The sequence below is a fragment of the Chenopodium album genome, chromosome 1 (assembly GCF_948465745.1).
Source record: "Chenopodium album chromosome 1, dcCheAlbu1.1, whole genome shotgun sequence".
NCBI classification, from domain to species: domain Eukaryota; kingdom Viridiplantae; phylum Streptophyta; class Magnoliopsida; order Caryophyllales; family Amaranthaceae; genus Chenopodium; species Chenopodium album.
The window spans coordinates 84057893-84073516 of record NC_137834.1 but is presented as its reverse complement, the minus strand read 5'-3'; the positions used below and the strand labels follow the sequence as shown (position 1 = coordinate 84073516).

At 34.0% G+C, this 15624-nt stretch overlaps 2 protein-coding genes across 2 annotated transcripts; both read left to right on the top strand.

Annotated features, from left to right (window-relative positions):
• The first annotated feature begins 2338 nt into the window (after positions 1 to 2338).
• On the top strand, positions 2339 to 5686 carry LOC145623676 (sulfite exporter TauE/SafE family protein 3-like). The gene is made up of 12 exons (XM_081676532.1): positions 2339 to 2693; positions 2811 to 2970; positions 3112 to 3312; positions 3427 to 3491; positions 3622 to 3649; positions 3802 to 3869; positions 3957 to 4043; positions 4143 to 4193; positions 4345 to 4566; positions 4677 to 4770; positions 4883 to 5023; positions 5312 to 5686. Exons 1-12 carry the CDS (start codon positions 2454 to 2456, stop codon positions 5389 to 5391), a joined length of 1437 nt encoding a protein of 478 aa, XP_081532658.1. The 5' UTR covers positions 2339 to 2453; the 3' UTR covers positions 5392 to 5686.
• Positions 5687 to 7848: 2162 nt separating this feature from the next.
• On the top strand, positions 7849 to 15557 carry LOC145623669 (chromatin remodeling protein DDM1-like). The gene is made up of 16 exons (XM_081676521.1): positions 7849 to 8793; positions 8996 to 9100; positions 9715 to 9978; positions 10070 to 10159; positions 10328 to 10674; positions 10757 to 10946; positions 11036 to 11211; positions 12135 to 12204; positions 12316 to 12505; positions 13252 to 13356; positions 13439 to 13533; positions 13634 to 13753; positions 13908 to 14027; positions 14117 to 14215; positions 14303 to 14404; positions 15049 to 15557. The coding sequence occupies exons 2-16, from the start codon at positions 9029 to 9031 to the stop codon at positions 15283 to 15285; spliced, it is 2277 nt and encodes a 758-aa protein (XP_081532647.1). The 5' UTR covers positions 7849 to 8793; positions 8996 to 9028; the 3' UTR covers positions 15286 to 15557.
• Positions 15558 to 15624: the final 67 nt, after the last annotated feature.

Below are 15624 nucleotides of genomic sequence, written 5' to 3'. Positions count from 1 at the left end.
TAGATAGGCTCATGTTCATTTTGTTTTAACCTTTATTATATTCTTTGAACCAAGTAATTATATCACTGGCCATTGAGCCCCAAATGCACAAACCAATAATTGGATGGGGGCATTCCATTCATTCATTACACTTTGCCACACCTTCGATAATTTGTCCTTTGAAATTACGAAGGTTGCTACACACAATAATTAGTTTCAATAATGTCGCTGCAGGAAACCTCAAAATGTTCAATATGCATGTGTTCTTATTACATACTTCGTATTTATCAGAAATGAAAACGACAACATTATATATACGAAGAGTATACTAAAAGGATTAGCATGAAATTTCTTGGCATTTACTTGCACATTTTATACAATTTACATTGCGTAGAAATACTCAAGTCGGTCCAATAAATTTTTATCTTGATATGTAAACTTGTACTTACAAATAAGTTCACTAGTCAAATTACATAACTTGAACGTATAAGATTGTTCAGCAACTGTGTAAATAACCCTACTCTATTGTTACGAAATTTCGTTGGCCTTAATATTAACATATAAGGTATTAGCCAGTAAACTTCGAAGAAGTTTCCTGAATCGTACAATGTGTTTTTTTTCTGGGATTTAATTGTAACCTGGAGAATCATTAATATAACACGAACAAACGCATCACACCTTTCTTGAGCTAAATTCCAATATCACTCTATTTCCTCCTTAACAGTATCTTACAACGTACGGGGGAAGATTGTCGCCCCGCGACAAAGATGGATTATATATTAGATACTCCTCGTATTTAACGTTGTGCAATATGTATCTAGTCTCTACTCTCTCTATTTAAGATATACTTCTTCCGTTCTTTTTTACTTGACCCGCTTTCACTTTTACACTATTCATCACCTCTCCTTTGACCGTCTTTTGTGAATGATATGTAATACAACTTTTACGGAGTATAATTTTTACTTATGAAGAATTAAAGTTATTGATCGCTGAAGTTTTGCATTGGCAAGCGCGATAAAAGAAATATGTCAAGCAAAAAAAAAACAGAGAAAGTATGTTCCATTAAACACTTTAAAAAACGGAAGGAGTATTTAAAAATGTAGTCTCAATCACCACTACACCAACAACCAATTGGTATAAACATCTAATATTATGAAGGTATACAATTATACATTGTGACTAATCCTATCAAAGTTTACCTAATAACATTATTTTTTTTTATTTTTTTACTAATAATTCTAGTCAATGTAGTGACGCAATTATTCAGATACGGAGGAGTAACACACATGTGAGTAAGAAACAGAGGGAAAATGACGAACATGTACAACATTGGCGAGCTATATACTCTATTTATATCACAAACTGAGTTCAAATTACTAACGTTTAAGACATAGAGCTTGTGTATGCTATATTGTTATGTCTCAAGTTAAAATCCTCTTACTGGCATTTGGATTATGATTGGTAGTTTTGGTACTCTTTTAAAATATGTGGCCAAACTCTCTTTTAATATACATTAGTACATTTTTGCCTCACATTTGAAATGAAGATGAACTCTCTCTTTGCTACCTAGCTATAAATGTGATATACTGTAGATAGATTTTCTAGTAAAATTCCATTAAATATAACAGATAAATAAAAATAAAACTTGTTTATAATGCTCAGTACTTATTTTTACTAGCTTAAAGTAATTGTCACTGATTCACAAGTAATTTTGTTAGTTTATATATAACAAAATAGTTAGCATTTTAAAATTTTCATTGTGAATGATGTATGTATGTGGTACGAGTACCTCTTTTTAGTGTATGAGAAAGATGACATGTGACACATATACTTTTCAAGGAATGCTTTTTAGTATACTAATAAGGGTCTGTTATGTTCAGCTTAGAGAGCCACAGAGCGAGGGTGATGAGAATCAATTCCAAGATCTTCTGGAATCAGGATTGGAGGAAAACAATAACCACTTGAGCAATCTTTGATGACGATTCTATATGATTATGTTTTTCCTTAACTATAAATTAGAAAATAAAGTCAAATGGTATTGTATAAATACTGCCGGAGTAAAACTAGGTCCAGTTAAACAGATTGTGAAAGTAGTGGATTTTTTTTTTTTTTTACCAAAGTGAAAGCAGTGGAATTTGTTTTACATATATACTTTTATTTTTGTAGGGGTCGTTGAATTTTACTAACCAAAACGGATTATTCCTCATTATGAGTGAAGTTTACATTTTCAGAAAAAACCCTAAACGATAAAGAACACGCAAGAATCGATCTCCTTAAAGACAAACTACACTGAAGTGGGCAGTAGTGCAATTATCCAAGAGTAATCTACACTCTATAAATACAAGCAAAGTAGCTAAGCTGCAAGAGAACATTGAAAGCACATTATCTCTTTTATATCCTTTCAATTCCAAGACAAGCTAAGTTCTTAACAAACAAAAAAAACGTGTATTTGAAGGCTAAGTTTAGGCTAGCTAATGGCTTTACTCAAGAAAGCGAATGGCTTAAACCAAAGAAAAGTTGTAGCATGGATGGTTTGTTTGATCATACTGCTTCTGAATGCAGTAGCCTATGCCGAGAGACCCTTAAAGGATACCGCGAATCATCCTGCAATTAGTATAGTTGATCAAGAGCAAGTTGTGAAAGAAGGCCTTTTGACTAAGATGTATCATTTCTTATGGAAAGCAGGAGAATCCTCATATCAACCTGTTTGGCCTGTTAGTCTACTTACACTTAGCTCCAATTTTCTTTCTAGCGCCTTTTGTTGAAATGTTGAACATTTTTGGTGTTCTGATGTATGTTGTCATTGTTTTTGTTGTGTGTTTGTTGAGCAGGATATCGAGTTTGGTTGGAGGATCGTGGTGGGATCGTGTATAGGGTTCCTTGGTGCTGCACTTGGAAGTGTTGGTGGTGTTGGTGGTGGTGGAATATTCGTGCCAATGCTTACTTTGATCATTGGTTTTGACCCTAAATCATCCACTGCCATTTCAAAATGTGGGTATATAGTCTTCTGATTGTAGTATAGTTTCAATTTAGAAGGTGTTTTTTTTGAGTACTTATATATAATTTGAAAACTAAATATCTAGATAAAATGAGATCTCTTGGCCTAAATTGTGGAAATTGTTGATATTTCAGGTATGATTATGGGAGCTGCTACATCAACAGTATACTGTAATTTGAGTCAAAGGCATCCAACTTTGGATATGCCTCTTATAGACTATGACTTGGCTGTACTAATCCAGCCTATGCTTATGCTTGGGATCAGCATCGGAGTTACCTTCAACGTCGTGTTTGCTGATTGGATGGTCACTGTCCTTCTCATCATCCTTTTCTTAGGTGCCTTGATTATAAACATACATTTTTCCATCTGCTAAACTTAAATTTTTTATTCAACCAAATTTTAACAATTTCTCTCAAGCTTTGACACATTGAGTTGCTTATGGCTGGCAGTTACATCAATAAAAGCTATACTCAAAGGTGTTGATACATGGAAGAAAGAATCGCGAATGAAGGAGGTACTACACATTAATTAGTTCATAATAGTACCATTAATTACACAACCTGCAGTCCTGCACTTAAGCATGAGTTAAGAGATTTTTAATTGTTTACTGATGAGTTTGATCGCTTTTGGTTGTATTGTTTCAGGTAGTGGCCTCATTGCCTAAGCCAGAAGGTCAGCTTAAGTTTTCAACCTGTAAATATGTCACAGGATTCTATTAGTCAGATTCAATGCAAAAGAAATAAATAAATGAAGTAAATAAAAGAAAGTAAATAATCCAAGAAGTATTCCTGATAAATCAGAATGTTTATGTTTACTATCTACAGAGGAGTCTGGAGGGGACTACAAACCATTAGCCAGTGGACCTCCTGCTCAGCCTGCACACGACGCTAAGGTCCGCCTTTTCACATCAAAAACATCACTTATAAAATCCCTTTAAACTTCCAATTGCTAACCTTTTTGGTAGCATGAATGATCTTAGGTTCCTATGTTGTCCAACATATACTGGAAAGAGCTATCATTGCTTATATTTGTTTGGGTTGGTTTTCTTGCTATTCAACTCATCAAGGTGAGTGTTTTTTTGGTGAAACATTAAGTCATTTTTGTATTGAAATATTTTCCTTATATGTTTGGGGTAAATTGTTAACTGAATTACCTTTGTTTGCAGAAATATACAGTGACCTGCTCCACTCAGTATTGGCTTCTAGATCTACTGCAGGTAAAACATGAAAATATTCCCATGTGACACCTTAATTATTAGAGGGTCGGGACAGTATGATTATTGATTCCGGACTAAGGAAGAGTATTATGTTGGAGTACATGCTCAACATACCACAGTGATCTGACAAGCATTACCTTTCGGAATGCAGGTACCTATAGCTGTATCAGTCACGCTATATGAAGCAGTAGGTTTATACAATGGGACTAAGGTTCTTTCATCCAAGGGAAAAGAAATTACCAGTTACAAGGTGCACCAAATCTTCTTGTACTCTATGTGTGGTGTAATTGCCGGTATGGTTGGTGGCTTGCTTGGGCTAGGCGGCGGATTCATCATGGGACCTCTCTTTCTTGAACTCGGTATTCCTCCTCAGGTATACAGACATCAGTATCTCGAATTAGAGAAGAAAACATAAAGCTTATAACGACGTTTCCCAAATTATCTATGTAGTAATATGTAATCAATTGATAATATGGTATGCAGGTAGCAAGTGCCACTTCAACATTTTCAATGATATTCTCATCCTCGATGTCTGTCATCCAATACTACATCCTTAAGCGATTCCCTGTTCCATATGGTAAAATTTTTAATCACATAATGTAAAATGCATCTTATTTTTAATAATTTGCTAGAAGTGGTAAAATGATAAACTCTGTGTTGTTATCTAATCACTTTCTTCTGTCTTTCAGCGGCTTATTTTGTCCTGGTTGCTACACTAGCAGCCTTCGCCGGTCAGCATGTTGTAACGAGGGCAGTAAAAGTGCTAGGCAGAGCCTCGATTATCATCTTTATCCTCGCATCAACGATTCTTATTAGTGCAGTCACCCTAGGTACATACAATCATGTATTCCTATTCAATTATGCTTCATCTATTTTGAGACTAAAAATGATTAACTATTGCGGAGTATTTGTTAAATTGACACATTACATAAAAAAAAAAATGGTCCCATTAACATATATCTTTGTTCATCTTTGGCACACTAGTATATATGTGCTAGTGCACGAGTTGGTAATAGCAGGTGCACTAGCACATATACGGAGTAATGAGTTGCAATCCTAGTACAGAAATTTTGTACTATTAAATCCCGTGCATAATTGTATTTTGTTTAACATTGTAGGTGGAGTGGGAATAGCGAACATTATAAGTAAGCTGCAGAATCACGAGTACATGGGTTTTGAGAATTTCTGTCGTCGTTAATCCTCTTGTAATTAAAAAAATTTTGTATCTCACCTCAGTATGTTTGAGGTGCTCTAATTGTTTACCTTATTTTCATTGTTATTATTTTTGTTGGCGATCAATTTCGCCAAATTGCAAAGTCTCAATTCAGTATTTCAATCATAGTATCATAGAAATTTTTTGTTTTCGTAAATCAGCAACATGTTTTGCACTGAGATGTCTAATGTATCACTCACATGTATTGTTCTGATTTCTGTTGTCTCATAAAGTCGATGATCGACTCTTTTCACTATAAAAAATTCTATTAGTACTTGTATATTGCGCACCATGAATATGTGACTGGGTAGCACACCAAGGGTTCCAGTATAGTAAGAGATCCCTAGAGTGAGTCATCGAGGGCCTGTTCTGATTGACTGAACTTATTAGGGTGAGTTTATCCCAGACTCTAGACTTTGCCACATCAACTTTCCACTAACTTTAAAATATTTTTCTATTATTCAGATTTATACAAGAGTTTCTCCAAATTCACACATTATCCTAAGACTCACTTCAGACTTACTTATCCTCTCAAAAATATCTTTATTTATTTTTAAAAAAAAAATTATTATAAACATTAGGTGATGAGTTGGCAAGAATTGGTTGGCTAATGAGAAAATGTTGCAGCATTTTTGGTCACATGCAAAGTCTGGAGAAGAGTTTTAATTTTACAAACTCACTCCAAGACTCACATGAGTCTTGTAGCACATTAACGCTTGAGTCTTGAGTAAGACTCTACTCAAGACTCACTCCAAGACCCCCGATAAACTTACCCTTAGGGCTGAACTGAACTGAATTGAATATTTTATAAGAAAAGGAAATTAAGAGCTGAAGTGAAATGAACTTATTACTTTATTAGATATAAACTGAAATGAGCTTATTAGAACTAAACTGAACTGGAAATAATCGTATCAGAACAGGCCCGAGTCCTTTTACCTTCATCACCATAGAGTCTTATCTATATATATGGACCGGTAGTGTCTCGTGAAGTAGTGATATGATTTTGCTATGTTAATGATTTCACAAAATAGTACAAAAGTCAAATTTATTTTTGAAGTGGAGTAACTAATAAGGATAATAGAATAATACTCTGTATTTCGTATGTTGGGTAAAAAATATTTAATTTGTGAATTCTTGACGACGGATAATATAAATGTCCAATTTTATTTTAGGATAAAGATAATAATTTCACCACTAATTTACCAAACACTATTATTGGAGACCAAACATTTTTTTTAAAAAAAAAAAAAACTGATAATAAAATATTGTACATCCGCTTTAAAGTTACCTTAAAATGATCAAAAGTTACACTATAATGAATAAAAGTTGCTCATTATATATAAATAAAAGTTATTTAAGATTTATGGATCAAAGTTACCCTAAATTCAATAAATGTTACCCTACATTCAGTAAAAGTTACCTCGATATACATTAATATTATTGTACATCAGATGTATGCAAACGTTTTTGTTATTTGAGTTCATGAGTAAATTTTTTTTTTTTTTATATTTTTTTAAGGGTAATGCTATATGTAGCCCTAAGGGCTATATATAAGCATTAAATATACTCTTGGAAACTGTATAAATTTAGAAATTCATGACAAAAACACGCTTAAGTCGGTGTAATTAGTGTTTATATTTTCATGATTTTTTTACTTTTACGATTTTCAAGTGTAAATTTAATGCTTATATGTAGCCTTAAGGGCTATGTATAGCATTTCCCTTTTTAACTTAATCAATATATTATGTGATTTTTTATTTTATTTTATTTTATTTTTAATGAAAGAGCTAGAAGTACCATTAATCAAGAGTTAGGCAAGTTGTTCATTAGTACATAGGGAGCAATATCGAAAGGATGATTTTCCCACACTTATTCAATTTCAAAATGTACTATCCTAACTAGGTGATGGGCGATAGAATTTCCATCCCTACAAACATGAGACCAATAAACAAAATTAAAGTCTTTGCAAACAAACATAAGATCATCTAAAACAGAATCAAGGTCTGAGAAAATAATCAGAGCTTTCAAAAGTCGATTTAGAACTACTTGGCTATCTGATTCCACCGCCAAGTTCTTCATCTCATACCTTCGAGCTAGCTTATAGCCGAAAAGAATTGCTTTGCACTCAGCAATTTCAGGGGGAAAAATTAAGTGACTGTTTGGTTAAATAAAGAATATATAATACTCCCTTCGTCCCCTTTTGATAGTCCCTTATGGGCATCTTTCACGGGAATTAATAAACACAAATAAGAATAGTAAAAGTACATTGAAAAAGTAAATTGAAAAAGTAAATTGAAAAAGTAAATTGACATTGGGTATTCAAAAAAGTAGAGAGAGAAAGTAATAAAAATACATGGTAAAACAAAATTTACATGGGATAATAAATTTGTACAAATATTATTGGAGGGAATTTTGGTAAAAATTAATATTAATGGTTGTTGGGAAAAGCAAATGGGGTGAACATTTTGGGATTAAAATTTACCAATAAGGATTATGGACGGAGGGAGTAACTCAAGAATTAATGTTTGATTGAGTGTGCCTAGGACTATAGGAGATCTTATGTTATTAATTATTCTTTTTTTTTTTTTTTTGAAAAGTTTACTTTTATTAGAAATGTGGTTTTTTTTATGTTTTTTTCAACTAAACAACTTCATTATCTTCTACTTTTCATGACTTTCCCGTCAATAAAACAAGTTTTAAAACCACTCCGTATATGCTATTAATCACACTGTTAAGGATTTAATTATTGTACAAATTTCACCAAAAAAAAAAATCTACAATTTAAATTCAACTACAAAATTAATTACACCAAACAAAAAAAATAACCTAAATAGAAAAACCCCTAGCATATACTAGTACCTTGCATTGTAAAATGAGAAATCAATCACTTGTTTTTTTTTTTAATTCCCATTATCCACAAACACAGAGACCCATACAATCAAATCACCATTAAATTAAATTATAATTAACAACACACTGCAAAAAATAAAATAAAAAGTAGGTGTACCCAGTACAAAAAAAAAGTAAAGAGATTTGCAGATATTCATGAACAACAGCAAAGAAAATTCAAAAACTTGGGAATATCCCACCTCCCACCTTATATAAAAAGGCAAGGGCAAAATTGTCATAAAAATTTTCGATTTCCCGCCCAAGACGCATGGTCTAATTCATTAAATTACCATATTTTCCTTCTTTTTTTTTTTTTTTTTTTTTTTTTTTTTAATTTACTTTTTTTTTTTTAAAAATAGTGGTAGTACTACTAGTCTACTACTGCCCTTCTCCACTCTCTCACTTCCTCCATTTTTCTCTCTCCTCACCTCTTCACATTCTTCCTTGAGCAAACCAACTTCTTCTGCAAATTCTTCTTCCATTTTCTTTATCTTCAAGGTTTGTTTTCTGGATTCTTCGTTTTTTTGTCATTTTTCTCGCATTTCGATGTTTTTGGTTGAATTTCAAATTTGAAAAACCCTAAGTTTTTGAGTGGTTTATGTAATGTATTTACAGTTTTTGAATTTTGTTTATGTTTTGGTTTTGTTGATGCTTGAAATTGTTTGATTTCTTAATTGTTTTTGATTTTTATGTTGTTTAGGTTTTGATTTTGGAAGAGTGTTAGGGTTTGATAATGGCAGAGGAAAATGAAATGAAGGTTGATGATCCTAACGTTGATTCTCCTACTTCTGTTCTCGAAGACGAGGTATTCTTCGATTTTCTCTCGTTTTATTTGTTAATTGAATTATCAAGTTATAAATTTTGGTTTTGTTTGTGTAATTAAGTTTTTACTCCGAATTTTTTTGGAAGAATTTATTTTTTGAGTGTGTTTTCCTTCAAACTTACTGTTCATTCATATAAATTTGTGTGTATATTTTTTATGCTGTTTAATGTCTGAATTGTTTAAACTGATATTACTGGTTTGGCTTGCTAATGTTCTTTAATTGTTTACCGAACTCTCACATTTTCGACGAGGTTTTCTAGCATTGTTGTTCACTTGTTCAGTGTCTTGTTCAATAGTCATAATGTTATACTACCTCTGTTTCATATTATTTGCAACGATTTGACATAAAATAGAGAGGGAAAATGTCTAATCGTTGCAAATAATAAGAAACAGATGTATTTTTGACTCTCAATTGGTATGATAAACAACATTTTAGTAGTGTTGTTGAACTCTTGGTCGTAGGTGTGTGCTTTGATAGCTGGTTACTGGATTTTGTTTTAGCATTGCTATTGATTTTTCTTCGTTCTGATTTGAACTTTGTCATTGCGTTTAGCCTTTGAGGATTTTTTTATTTATTAATTTCTGTGAACCTACAGGATATAGTAAAGGAAGAACCTGAAGTTAGCGATGTACTTATAGAAGCGAAAAATGGAGATGCTATTCTTATATCGAAAGAAATGGCAGAGGAAGAAGAGAAGCTGCTTGAAGTGAGAGTGAAAGAAGAAATTGCTGAGAAGGAAAGATTGGCGGCTGAGGCAGCCACCCTTAACGAGTCTCAGTTTTCTAAGTTGGATGATCTTTTAAGTCAAACACAGCTCTACTCTGAGTTCTTGTTGGAAAAGATGGATGACATTACATTGGTATGTGTTATTAGCTTTTTTGTATGCTATTGTTGGTTGTTGTTGCGCTTGTATATGCTGATTCTTTTCTTTATGTGCTTGATGACTATAGAATGGAGTGGAAGAACAGGAAGATGAAGAGCTGAACAAAGGAAAAAAGAGAAGGCGAGGCGGTAAGAAGAAAGCTGCGCAATATAACGATGTACGTACTTTACTTAATGAATTAAAAAAGGACATTGTTGCATTTTCTGATGTGTTGTTTTGTTGAAGATGAAGCTTATTTGTTTCTTAGTCCAAAATTTTTGATTATATATTTGTGGCCATTGGTTATCTATTTTGTGGTGTAATTGCTGTGTATCTCTTTGTGCAGAAGAAAGCTAAGAGAGCAGTTGCAGCTATGATTACTAGATCTAAAGAAGGTACAGCTGCTGAAGATACTGATCTTACTGAGGAAGAAAGAATTGAGAAGGAGCAGTCTGATCTTATACCATTGTTGACTGGTGGGAAGCTGAAGTCTTACCAGATCAAAGGAGTGAAGTGGCTTATTTCTCTCTGGCAGAATGGTCTAAATGGAATCCTAGCTGATCAAATGGGACTTGGAAAGACGATTCAGACCATTGGGTTTCTGGCTCATCTTAAAGGGAAAGGTTTGGATGGGCCTTATATGGTTATTGCTCCTCTCTCTACTCTGTCAAACTGGATGAATGAAATGATTAGGCAAGTATTTACTACTGCGGTTGTGTTTTTGTTGCTTCCTTAGTTTCTCAAACATAATGCCATTTTGTTTTTCTACTATCAGGTTTACGCCATCAGTGAAAGCCATAATTTATCATGGTGATGCGAAAGAAAGGAATCAGATACGCGTGAAACATATGCCCAAAAGCATTGGTCCGAATTTCCCTATAGTTATTACTTCTTATGAGGTAGCTCTAAATGATGCCCGTAAACACTTGAGGCATTACAAGTGGAAATATGTTATTGTCGATGAGGTAAAATATTAATGCGTTGTGTTGCATTTTCTGTTCTTTATCTTTGCTTTTTAGAGGGCTTACTCCAGTTGTGGTTGTATGTTGAATAGGGCCATCGTTTGAAGAATTCAAATTGCAAGCTATTCAAAGAGTTGAAGCGTTTGCCTATTGAGAACAAGCTTTTGTTGACTGGAACACCATTGCAGAATAACTTGGCTGAGCTGTGGTCGTTATTGAATTTCATTTTGCCTGACATATTCTCATCTCATGAAGAATTTGAGTCTTGGTTTGTGTTTTACTTACACTAGTTATTTTTGCTTGCTACCTCATCAATATCGCAATCTAGTTTTGAAATACTGCCAGTGCATAGGTTCATCAGTTTTGTGGTCATGATTGACCTATGTTGCTCATGCTCAGATTTGGTTGTCGTGTCTGACATGGTGTTGGATCCCCTAAAACTTTTAAGTTCAATAAAAGTTCATATTAGGCATTGACTTTCAGCTTCTTGTTGTACCATTTACTTTGATTTCAGATGTACTTTAATTTCAGATCTGAAATCAAACATAAAAGTTCAATAAAAGTGTAGGAGGATCTGACATGCAACATCCAATGTACAATTGGGTGTTGAAGTACACCTAATTTATGTCAACTTTCTTAACATTTACTTTGATTTCAGCTTCTTGTTGTACCATGGCTTTATGAAAATTGATGGACACTGAAACTTTATTTTTATAGTAACACTGACTCCTTAAACCTTTTACTTACTCTTGAATCTCTGGGCGGATTGTATTGTCATGGCTTTGAGAAATAAGATTTGAATTTCATTTTCTGAATATGGAAAATTTGAAGCCAGCATGAATAGAGTTCATTTAAAAAAAAATGTTTCTTTGTCCAACATGAATAGAGATCATTTAACAGCTTTCGGGGCACCTAAAATTGTTACTTTAAGGTTCCATTAGAATTTTTTTAAAAAGTTTCTTGATTGAGTTATTCGATATCATCATAATTTTACAAGCAAAAAGTAAAGCTAGATCTTCGATTGTGATGGCTGTTCCTGTTAAATGATTAACTATTAGTATTTTTTTTTTTTAAAATGTAATATTGATTTAAATTTTATGGAGCTTGAGTAAGGGGGTAATGAGATTATCTCCCTTGTGTCACTTAAACTCGGGCTGTTCGATATTAATGGCACGTTCATTTTTTTTACAGGTTTGACCTGTCAGGAAAGCGTAGCAATGAAGAAGTGAAGGAGGAAGTAGAAGAGAAAAGGAGGGTTCAGGCATGCATTTAAGCTATTTTTAAAAATGCTGTGAACTTTGATATACTTTCTTTTGTAATCATTTAAAAAAATATTTTATTGTGGTATACTGAACCTGTATGTTGTAATTAGGTGGTAGCCAAGCTACATGCCATATTACGTCCATTTCTCCTTCGCAGAATGAAGGCTGATGTTGAACAATCTCTCCCCGGCAAGAAGGAGATAATTTTGTATGCTACCATGACTGAGCATCAAAAGAATTTTCAGGAGCACCTCATCAATCGAACGTTGGAAAATCATTTAGTGACGAATGTAAGCTTAGGTAAGGCATACAGTTTATATTACTTTTCTTGTCCACACTGGTTAACAAACCTGTAGCTTCTTAGAAGCACCCTTATCTTTTAAAATGCAAGTATATTGTAGTTTAGTACATCTTTTCCGTTCCTATGATACCAACGATATCTGTGGAGATGATGTGTATCGTGTGATTTTTCCTTTTCTGATAAATTTGTCATGCCTATATAAAGCTATGTTTGACAATTGAGATTATTATCTCTGAGAATCAAGGTTATTGTTCTGACTGTTATGTGTTCTTTTTGATATGGCTTTAATTACCTGCCATTTTTGTGGATGCTAGCATGTTTAAGTGCTAAAGTGCATAGAAATAGAAAGAGCTGGTGTTTAAAGTTGAATTGTGACCCAATCATCAGTTGTATTAGTATGTTGATGGCTCAGTGGTTGTGAAGTAGCTATTAGAGGTTGATGGATTGTTTTGAAAAGGCGGTCCACAATCCATTATTATCTCATAAATTAGCAGTATTGGCAGTATCAGTTGTTGATGTTGTAGTGGGACTAGCTTCCATTAGGTTTTTTTTACCCCTTATTAATCTAGTGGTTTAAGTGTGGCTCAGTAAATAAAATTGAATTAAGCAGTCACAAGCTGTAATAGTACCTATTAATGTTAGTGTTATGTAGAATTGTTGATAGTTTGGTTTCAAGCTATTATGCTTTAAATTTACAATCAATTATTGTCTGATAACATGGATTATGTTCATTCCAAAATTGCAGGACCTGTACCACGTGGTTTTAAAGGAAAGCTTAATAATCTGATGATTCAACTCAGGAAAAATTGCAATCATCCAGATCTCTTGGAATCTGCTTTTGATGGATCATGTGAGTGCCTAGGATGACCAAATTTAAAAGTCTGCTACTTAGTATCTCTTATTTAATGATTTTGGAATTCTCCTTGTGGCAGACTTCTATCCTCCTGTGGAACAAATAGTTGGACAGTGTGGCAAATTCCGGCTGCTGGACAGGTTGTTGGCTAAACTCTTTGCCCGAAAGCACAAGGCAAGTATTTGAAGTTGAAGTTTGCACTTATCATACCGTACTGGGTGATGTAGTTTTATTTCTACTAGTGATTTCTAATCTAGTAGTTTATTGCTCTTAGGTTCTTATATTCTCTCAGTGGACCAAAATTCTTGACATAATGGATTACTACTTCAGTGAGAAGGGATTTAAGGTTTGCAGAATTGATGGCCATGTGAAACTTGAAGATAGGAGGAGGCAGGTCTGTGCTTGTGGGCTTGCATTAAAATTTATGCCAATTTTTGCTCATCGTTTTATTTTCATGGCTTGTAATAGCCTTCCTTCATTCTGGATTTTTTTTAAAAATGTGTTTCCTGTTGACTTGAAAATTTTCTGATGTATCTATTATTCTACAGATTAGTGATTTTAATGACATAGACAGCGAATATAGAATATTTCTTCTCAGTACAAGGGCTGGTGGATTAGGAATAAACCTTACTGCTGCGGACACTTGTATTCTCTATGACAGTGACTGGGTAAATTTTCACTTTTGTTCTGTGATTATTTATTTTTGTTTCTCACCTGAATTGTAATGTTATTCACGAGAATTGCATCTACTTGCCAGAACCCCCAAATGGATCTGCAGGCAATGGATCGTTGTCACAGAATTGGTCAAACTAAGCCTGTTCATGTTTACAGGCTTGCCACTGCACTATCGGTTGAGGTACTTTCCTGATTAAAGTGGCTCTGTTGTGAAATAGACTTCAATGCCTTTTGCATCTGTTGAGGAACTTGGGGTTTCTTTTTTCAGGGTCGTATGCTTAAAAGGGCTTTTAGTAAGCTGAGGCTTGAACATGTAGTCATTGGTCAGGGGCAATTCAAGGCTGAAAGGACAATGAATAATATTTTGGAGGTATCTTTCTTTCAACATCTTATTCTGCTGCTTTGGGTGAAAGGATGAAAAATGTTTTGCTGGATTTGTCATATAGCACAAAATGAGAAAACAAACTGTATCATTGTTCCTCTCTACGGTGAGGAAAATAATTCAAAAACAAGTGCTCATGCCTAATCTCATCAAGGGGTTGGGCGCACCTATAATATTTATCAATATGATTATGTCCAACTGAAATATTGTTATTTAAACATCTTGTATTGAATCCATCTTCCATGCAACTAAATGGAGCCTTAGTACGGAGTAACAAAACTTGACTTGCAGTGCATATTTGGGGGTTATTCTGCCCCACTCTCTATTTCATTTTTGTCATGACTGCTAAAGACTACATTGCCTGTTCTTTATTCTGTTATGCTGCTGATTCTCTAAGGTGTTTTACATTCTTCTCTGGCTTTGTTGCTAAGTACAGTTATTGTTACAGCTGAGCGCCTTACATTTGACTGACTAGCATGTCTAATTTTCACATGTTTTCATAAATCTGTTTTGACTTTTGTCAAACCTATGTATATTGATGTTAATTCATTTTGAAAGGTTTGTTTGATGTTATTTTTTTATGTATTGGATGTGTCATACTGTCATGTTCTCTTTGTAAACCGCGTTACCAGGAGGAAGATCTGCTGGAACTTCTCCGAGAGGAAGAAGATGCTGAAGATAAAATTGTGCAGACAGAAATCAGCGATGAAGACCTCGAAAAAGTGCTTGATCGTACTGACTTGCTAATTGCATCAGGTGATAAAGGGGAGGCTGAAGTTGAGAAATTTGTGCTGCCCCTCAAAGGGCCTGGATGGGAGGTGGTTATTCCGACCGCAACAGGTGGTGTCTTGTCCACTCTTAATAGCTAGTAGTCTAATGCTACTCTTTACCAGTGAACACGGGACTCCCCTAGTGCATTTTATCAGCAGGGGGCTGGTGTGATTTTTTTTTGCGAGGTTAGTAGATTAATCTTTGTGCACCGTGGGGGAATTTCTCCTGCTCCTTTCATTTTGTTTCATTGGCATTTAATGAGTAGGAAAGGCCATGAGAAAGGAAGCTGATTTTTGTAAATTACGTTGTCAGCTGTGTAGATTTTTGGTCCTGGTGTTCTGACTCTTATTATCTATGAATGAATTGACAGTTTATGGAGCAGTATATAATGGGGTTTTTTCAATGTTGCTCTCTATATAAGCTAGTTGAACTTGGAA